This window comes from Dipodomys ordii, unplaced genomic scaffold (genome assembly GCF_000151885.1).
Source record: "Dipodomys ordii isolate 6190 unplaced genomic scaffold, Dord_2.0 Scaffold31, whole genome shotgun sequence".
NCBI lineage: Eukaryota > Metazoa > Chordata > Mammalia > Rodentia > Heteromyidae > Dipodomys > Dipodomys ordii.
The window spans coordinates 9,940,947-9,949,845 of record NW_012267247.1 but is presented as its reverse complement, the minus strand read 5'-3'; the positions used below and the strand labels follow the sequence as shown (position 1 = coordinate 9,949,845).

The 8,899-nt window shown below is 46.6% G+C and overlaps 1 protein-coding gene across 1 annotated transcript in view; it reads right to left on the bottom strand.

Moving 5' to 3' along the window:
• Positions 1-1,318: 1,318 nt before the first annotated feature.
• Positions 1,319-8,899, bottom strand: part of Lrrc48 (leucine rich repeat containing 48) — a 35,113-nt gene continuing 27,532 nt past the window's right edge. The window contains exons 12-13 of the mRNA XM_013016418.1: positions 2,145-2,276; positions 1,319-1,561 (exon numbers count right to left, since the gene is read on the bottom strand). Of these exons, the coding sequence (XP_012871872.1) occupies positions 1,448-1,561; positions 2,145-2,276 (246 nt within the window). The 3' untranslated portion in view covers positions 1,319-1,447. The remainder of the gene's footprint in view (positions 1,562-2,144; positions 2,277-8,899) is intronic.

Genomic DNA, 8,899 nt, shown 5'->3' with positions numbered 1-8,899 from the left:
AAAGCTGACTGACACATGCATGTTACTCATCTTCCACTTGAGAATCCTGAGTCCCTACATAACCACTTCCATGCTCCTCAGAGGTAGACACTGCTTCATGGTGGGCCCAATCAAAGGGCAGCGGGAAGAATGTGGTTCTCAGCACAGCAAAGACTTTTTTTGTTGTTGTTGTTGGTCGTGGGGCTTGAACTCTGGGCTTGGGCGCTGTCCTTGTACTCTTCAGCTCAAGATGAGTGCTCTACCACTTGAGGCACAGCGCCACTTCCAGTTTTCTAATGGTTTATTGGAGATAAAGAGTCTCACGGACTTTCCTGCCCAGGCTGGCTTTCAATCACGATCCTCAGATCTCAGCCTCCTGAGTAGCTAGGATTACAGCAAAGATTTTCTTTGTTTTTGTTTTTGTTTTTTTTTGCTTATGTGGTGCTGAGGAATTGAACCCAGGACTTCATGCATGAGAGGCAAGCACTTTACCACTGAGCCAACTTCCCAGCACACAGCAAAGATTTTCTAAGCCCCATGTCATCACATATCTGAGTAATGAGATAACATCACTCCTCCATGGGGTTGTTCAGGTACCTCTCCACATTTCCCATGTTCTCCCTAAACCTTTCCACAGTGCGCTAAGAAAATACTATCACAGAGACAGCCCTGGCTGCAGAGGTGATATTGGAGTCTGTGCAGGTCCCTGCAGGCAAGCTCTGAGCCTAAGGAAGCCACAGTCTCTGCCTTGGAGGCCAACACAAGCCCTATAGTAGTAGTTGTGACCTTTCCTGCTTCCCTGGTCTTCAGCACTCTGAGGAGGGAAGGGCTCAATCCATGCCTACCCTGGCCATGACTGAGGGAATGGCAGTGGCACTGCCTGGTGCTCAGTCACAGCCAAACCTGTAGCTAACCACCAGTCACCTTGAACACCACTTTTGTAAAATGGCCTGCTGTGAATGTCCATCTTCTTTTCATACTTGAACATGGACTCCACCCCTTGCCTGCTCCCCCCATCCCCACCCCCATGCCCACTTCTTTCTCTAAAATAGGGAAAATGTAGCCAGATACCTGAGGATCACAGTTCAGAGTCAGCCTAGGCAGGAAAGTCTATGAGACACTTATCCCCAATTAAATACTAAACAGCCAGAAGTGGAGCTATGGCTCAAGCGGTAGAGCCCTAGCTTTGAACAAAAAATCTCAGGGACAATGTCCAGGCCCTGAGTTCAAGAACTAGTATTGGCACCAAAAAAAAAAAGGAAAAAAAAAACACAAAAAAGTAGGGAAACTGTAACTAGTCCTTTATTTTTCTCTACATTAGAAACTTTTTCCAGGGATGGGGGAAAGAATATGGTATTGAGGGCAATCAGGGAAGATTGAATTGAGGAATTGGGTGAAATGAGCCCACCTCCTCCCTATGGTAGGAGCTGATGCCATATTCTGAAGGGACCCTCTGGCTTACATATACCTAATCTATAATGTCACCAAATTCCAGATTATCCAGCTCGCTCTGCATGTGGTCGGTGTATTGATTGATCTCCTTCACTCGCTTACGGTTCCTCGTGATCTCATCCCTGTGAATCTAGAAAGTGAAACCAAAGCCCAGGGCCTTTAGTCAGATAATTGCTTAAATATATTTTTACTGAGCAGTGTGAAGGAAAGGCAAATATTCTCTGAAATCTCCATAATTTTCGCATCTCATTTACCACAGAGCCTCCCCATCTCCCCATATTCTGATGGTCTCATTATTATTATTATTATTTTTTGCCAGTCCTGGGGTTTGAACTCAGGGCCTAGGCACTATCCCTGAGCCTCTCTGTGCTCATAGCTAGTGCTCTACCACTTGAGCCACAGCACCACTTCCAACTTTTTCTGTTTGTGGTACTAGGGAATCAAACCCCAAGGCTTCATGCATGCTGGGCAAGCACTCTACCACCAAGCCATATTCCCACCCCAGTCTCTCTATATTTGAGGCAGGAATTGGTTAAATGAATTTGAAACAGTCTCTTTAATAGTCCACACTGTCTTCACTATGGAATTCTGTAGTCCTTAACTTACTTTCTCCATTTCATTCCTTATTGAAAATAGCATACCCTAACTACCTAGGGAAATTTTCCATGTTCTCTCTGGCTCATAGCTAGAAAAAACTGACCCAGTTTACTCACCTTGTCTACTAAATGTGTACACCAAGTGTTGATCCCAGTCACCAGCTCGTCTTCTCGATTATCAATCTTCAGGAGGTGTATGTCATGCGATGCTCCAACAGCATTAACAATTGTGTCTTTGTCAACAAAAAGCTGGTAAGTGAGAAAGGCCCAAAGGAGATCATGAGTGTCATTATGCCCTGAGCACAAAGTCAGGGAGCTGAATAGAAAAGGGGCCCTTGGGAGTCCCCTGGCTGTGCAAATCATGTCTGGTTCAGAGTCTACCGTTGTACTGGTGCATTTTGTGCCAGCTCATCCTTGGGTGACAGCTACCTCTCTAACAGCAGTGGCAGGTGTTACTATGCAGTCCTCAGTGGGAGCATGTTTTCTCCAGGGAGAAAACAGATGGCTGCCCAGGACCACCTCATCGAGGACACCTGTTCTCACAATGCCTCTCTCCTGGGAGCTCTGAGTCTGGGTTTCCCAAACCTCTGCCAGCCAGGTGAGAGAAGTGTAAGGCTGGTTGAAGGTCTCAAGGCTGCTCAGTGATGGGCCTTGCAATTCTGTGTGTCTCTCCATTGCCTCTCACATCAACAAGATCAAACCTTGACTCTGGTCTCCTGCCTTCTCCCTTCCTTCCTTCCTTTTCTTTTTGGTAGCACTAGGGTTTGAATTCAGGGCTCGCTCTTTGCTACAGGTTCTATCATTTCATGCTCTTAACACTTGAGTCATTCCACTGGCTCCTTTTTGCATTTGGCTATTTTATTTGTTTGTTTATTATTTATTGTGCCAGTATTGGGGCTTGAAATCTAGGCATCTCAGCTTTTTATGTTCACGGCTGGCACTCTATTACTTGAGCCATACCTCCAGTTCTGGATTTTGTGGGTTAATTGGAATCCAAGAAGTCTCTTGGATTTGTCTACCTGGGCTGGCTTTGAATCATGATTCTCAGATCTCAGCCTCTTGGTTAGCTAGAATTATAGCTATGAACCACTGACACCTGGCTTGTATTGGTTATTTTTGAGATAGGCTGGTCTGGAATGCAATTTTCTGTTTGCATTTCTCCACCTTATGGGGATGACAGGCATGCACTACTACATTCAGGTATTGGTCAAGATGGGATTCTCACAAATTTTCTTTGTTTGGCCTGGGGTAGCCTCATACAATTCTTCAATCTCTGCCTCCCAAGTAGCTAGGATTAAAGGCTTGAGTCACTGCACCTAGCTTCTGCTTTCTCCTGTTCTTTGTTTTCTGCCTTGTAAACAGTTGTTAACAAATCACCACTGTCTATTGTGCTTGGCTGGTAATAGGTATGGATGCTGTGGCTATTTGTGCCTAGAATGGGTAAAAATTGAGAACAGTCATTTCCCAGGGCAGGAGAAAGTTGCTAGAACCTTAGTATGCAGTGCTTTCACTCCACATTGGAGAAACTTTGTAAAGGACTTAAATTTTCGGTGTTGTAGAGAGGACTGTTGCATGGGACATACACTGGTGAGCATCCCTAATCTGAAATGCTTAGAACCATAAGTATTTCAAATGTCATTGATATTCAGATTTTGAAATGCTTCCCATAAAAAAATCTGAAATCTTAGATATTCTGTAATCTATTTTGTGGATTTATGGCTAAGGGATAGGCATATGTTTGGTGAATCTTGCGATGCTGGGGGAGAGAAGTATTCTTTGGTGAAATACAATTGGGAAAAGCCATCATCCTTCAGGTTATAACTGAATCCTCACAGGCACAAGATGTCCTTGAAGGCTTTGCAAGGGCCTATAAATAAATAAATAAACCTTGGAAACTTTTATCTCTTGGTTTCTCAACTTATTGGGCCACAGACTCCAGAAAAATATCTATAGGATGCTGGTTTTCTACAGAATCCCATGTGAGACAACCCAAGTTAGCTGATGTGTGGAATGAAGTGACTAGGGGACCAATTAGCACAGTCACATGGTAGCAATGACAAGAAGTCATTAAGTTCTTTCTCCCTGTATACCAGGCCCCAGGCCAGGCTCTGGGAAGGGTTCAAAGATGAGGGAAACCTGCCCAGGCTGAGCCTCAGGCAGTGAGCTAAGCAGCAGGTGTTTTTGCTATTTTGGAAGTAGCCACAACCCCAACATGAAAAAGTTCTCATTTTTCATTCTGGAAAGTGAGTTGTAGATGATCTTTTAAGTCAGGCAGGGAGATCTTCCTCTATAAAATCTGAATATAGAGACTATGGCTTCAGAGACTTTGAGAAACTCAGTCTGCTTAGAAATTTATGGTTTAGAATTAGTGTGAAAAATGATGTAAAATTTGTAAACTACAAATGAAAGGAATCTGGTTTAAAGAAGTTTTCGTGGTTTTAGAATTTTGTTTGTTGAAATGTCCAAAATGGACTTGAACTCCTGAGCTCAGCCATCCTCCTGCCTCAGCTACTTGAGTAGCTAGAACTCTAGGAGTATAATGCCACACTTGGTTAATGAAATTCTTTAAAAATGTAAGTTACAAGCTGGGCACTGGTAGCTTACCTGACATCCTAGGTACTCAGGAGGCTGAGATCTGAGGCTCACAATTCAAAGCCAGTCCAGGCAGGAAATTCCATGAGACACTCATCTCCAGTTAACCACCAGAAAACTGGAAGTGGTGCTGTGTCTTAAAATGGTAGACCTCTAACCTTGAGTGAAAGAGCTCAGGGACAGCGCCCAGGCCCTGAGTTCAAGCCCAATAACCAACCCCCCAAAAAGGTTTTTTTTTTAAGTTGGTAAGGAGCACCCTAAACATTATCCCCTCTGATATGTAAAGACATATTTCTTTCACAGAGACTTCATGATGGGGACTTTTGGGAAAGACACAGCTGGTACCCCTTTCCCAGGACTTCAGTGCTGTTGATGGCTTGAGGTTTGTTGCCCCATGGCATGTAGGACAGATCATCTTGTCATACCATGTGGCTCTGTAGCACAAGAGACAGAGTGGCTTGGCCTGATGGGGCATGGATTTGTGGGAGCTGGGAGGAGGAAGTTTCCTGATCCCAGCTAAAATCTTATTGCAACCATACTGTCTAGGGACTGCTAGCCTGGGTCAAACCCAGGATCTGTCCCTTGAGCCGAATGTGAGGACTCATGAGTCATCTCCAAGGCCTAGGTCTGAGCACTGGCCCTGGTTTAGCATCTGGACAACTACATGGACATTCAGAGTACTAGGCAGTATACCTGGCAGTCCTGCCACCTCCTAAACAGTAAGCTGTGACTGCCAGTACTACTCAGACCTCCCTCACTGTAGGCTCCAGGCTCCAGCTTTCCCTCCAGCTCCTATCTAAAATGGGCAGGACTTGAACAAATGTGGGACAGCCTGCACTGATAACAATCACTCAACTGAATGAGAGGCATTTGGAAGATAATCTTATCAGGGTGACTTTGTTCTTTTCTTTTCTTTTTTTTGGTCGCTTGTGGGGCTTGAACTCAGCCTGAGTGCTGTCCCTCAGCTTTTCAGTTCAAAGCTAGCACTCTACCACTTGAGCCACAGTGCCATTTCTGGTTTTCTGAGTGGTTTTATTGGAGGTAAGAGTCTCTCAGACTTTCCTGCCCAGGCTGGCTTTGAACTACAATCCTCAGATCTCAGTCCCCTGAGTAGCTAGGATTACAGGCATGAGCCACCGGCGCCTGGCTTCAGTGTGACTTCTTAAGCATGATCTGTTCGATATTACTTGGTAATGGAAGCTAGGTTTTTTTGTTTGTTTTTTCTCTCACCCATGTCTATGAATACACGCCCCCCCCCCACCTTTTGCTATAGACTCAGGAGACATTCTGTTAAAAGCTTTGAGTCAAATTGCCTGGGTTCTAATCACTGCTCTACTGCATGGGCAGGTTACTTTCGTCTCTGTACTTCAGTTTCCTGACCCAGAAAAGGAAACCATAATGTACATACTTTTCCATGTCAAAGTGGAGATTCAAAGATCCTGGGGCTGGGGCTGGGAAGGCGGCTCAGTGGTAGAGTGCTTGCTGTGCATGCATGAAGCCCTGGGTTCGATTCCTCAGTACCACATAAGCAGAAAGAGCCAGAAGTGGTGCTGTGCCTCAAGTGGTAGAACACTAGCCTTGAGCTGAAGAGCTGAGGGACAGTGCCCTGGTCCAGAGTTCAGGCCCCACCACGGACAAAAAAAAAAAAAAAATCCTGGGGATGTCTGGCCTGCAACTTCAGATATTCCCAAGGGGCAGAGGTTCCCACTGGCTGTCCACATAAGTCCTCAAGAGCCATACTCCATATAGCCTTGTTAGTGGGCTCCTGAGCCCCTTGGCTGAAAGGAAGAATCTCATGTCTAGTATGCTCAAAATGGCCAGTTTATGGTCTCCAGTAAGGGTACAGCCCTGGCTCTGCAGTCATGGCCCAGGCTCAGTATCTATCAGATTAGAGTTCCAATTTGGACTCTAGAACTCCCAAGATTTGGGCATTTTACCAAGCATCTCTGAGCCCCATTTTTACTGAGCGTTCTCATCTGGGGTGAGAAGGTGGTGTTCCTTTGAGAAGTAAATGAAGTCATGTGTGATCTCAGGCCAGAGAGTGGCAAGCCCCCTGTGAGAGAACCCACCATTGTCAGCCACTGTGGTCAGTGCCTACTTGATCATTAGGTTCTGAGTATTTTATGAGCCATAGGGACAGTGTCAGGTGGCACCAGGCAGGACCTGCTGGGCAGAAGGGAGGGCAGGCCACTGCACACAGCATCCCTGCCTAACTCCCTGGATCCCTCCAGAGCCCATCTTTTGCTGTGTGTCCCAACCATTAACAGGTAGCTATGTTTCAGTGCTGTGTCCCCTGGGGGTCACAGACCTGTGAACTCCTCTAGCTCATAAGAGTCTATCTGGGGAGTTTTGGAGCAGGCTCTCTTTGCAGAAAATTATTTCCTGGCTTCAGGAAGGGTGACATTTTTCCCATTTCTGTTCAACAATTAGCTGCATTTAATGGCTTAGAGAAAGAATGCTATGAGGATATCCATCTTGCCATAGGTCAGGCTACAGGAGTGCTGGCCTCTGTCTGCAGGACTTAGCCCAGCACCTACCAAGAGTGGAGGCTTGATGGATGCATGCTCACCTATATTCCACAGATGACTCCTGGCACCTGTGCTGGACACTGAACACTGTCTTTGGCACTGTTAGATGCATAGGGATGAAGGACTGTCCTTGTCCTTTCTCACAAGCTTATATGTAGTATGAATAATCACTTAAGAAAATCAACCGGAACCAGAGAATTTGGAACTGGGGTAGGTGATAGAGAGGGACAACGGTTTTCAGGAAGGTGAGGAAAGAGGGAGGGAAGGCCTCTCCAAGGAGCTGACATTTGAGCTGAGTTTTGAATGACAAGGACAAACTGTGTACATGGAGACCCAAGGGAAGAGCACGTCTGCCAGATGGAATATGAACTGAAATGAGCAGGCCTGGGAGACTGGGGAATAGCTCAGAGGTTTGGGGAGGGGGAAGGGGGAAGGTAGATAAGCATCAGGACTGGATGTGGGGGAGGGGACTGCCAAGGCAAGCAGGCCTAGTCCTGAGGATCAGGTGCCTAGAAGGCATAACGTAAGTCTAGGAGTCATAGCAAGCCATGAAGGGGTGGAGGGCAAAAGTGTGAACTGGCATGATTTGGATTTTTCAAAGGATCCTTCTGTCTTCATGAGGAGAAGAGCCTGTTAGAGAGCAGCTAGGAGGCCAGGCAAAGGATGGCAGTGACTTGGTTTGGTGGTGACATGGCAGTGGAGGGCAGCTGAGAAACTGACAGTGGAATGGATGATGCAGAGCGAAGGCAAGTCCTTGACAGGAAGCGTGTGGGCCTCTGTGCTCTTTCTGTGCACACCTGCACCCTTACCCAGACACATACATACTGCTGGACCCCAATATACACTCAGATGGAGCATCTCAATGCAGATGATCAAGTATACAGCCAGATATCCTGGGCTGGCCTTGCTGCCCTGACCTCTATCACTGGATGCACCACGGGAAGTTGGGTTAAAAATTATGCTTAGAAGGCTGGGAAGGTACCCCATCAAAAAAATTAAACAAAAGACAGGGGCTGGGAAGGTGGCTCAGTGGTAGAGTGCTCGCCTTGCATGCATGAGGCCCTGGGTTCGATTCCTCAGCACCACATAAGCAGAAAAAGCCGGAAGTGGTACTGTGGCTCAAGTGGTAGAGCGCTCACCTTGAGCTGAAGAGCTGAGGGACAGCACCCAGGCCCAGAGTTCAGGCCCCATGACTGGACACCCCCCCAAAAAAAAATTAAACAAGAAGGATGGGAAGGTGGCTCAGTGGTAGAGCACGTGCCTTGCATGTCTGAGGCCCTGGGTTCGATTCCTCAGCACCACATAAGCAAAAAGAAAAAAGCCGGAAGTGGCGCTGTGGCTCAAGTGGTAGAGCGCTAGCCTTGAGGCCCAGGCCCTGAGTTTAAGCCCCAGGACTGGCAAAAGAAAGAAAGAGAGAGAGAAAGAAAGAAAGAAAGGAAGGAAGGAAGGAAGAGAGAGAGAGAGGAAGGAAGGAAGGAAGAAGGAAAGAAAGAAGGAAGGGAGGGAGGGAGGGAGGGAAAGAGAAAAATGATGCTTAGGCATAGTACCAACACCCCAGTAGTCTTTCTTGTCAGACTCTTAAAGTAAGACTTTTGAGGGGAATCTTAGACCTTCACCTCTGTTTGTCACTGTATCTCTTAGAAAGGGCCAGGAGACCCTATGGAGTTGAACTTTTAGAAACCAACCTACTGATAAATTGAAACCACCTTGAGCTCCTCCCTAACTGGACCCCACTGGGTGCCCTGCCAGGTG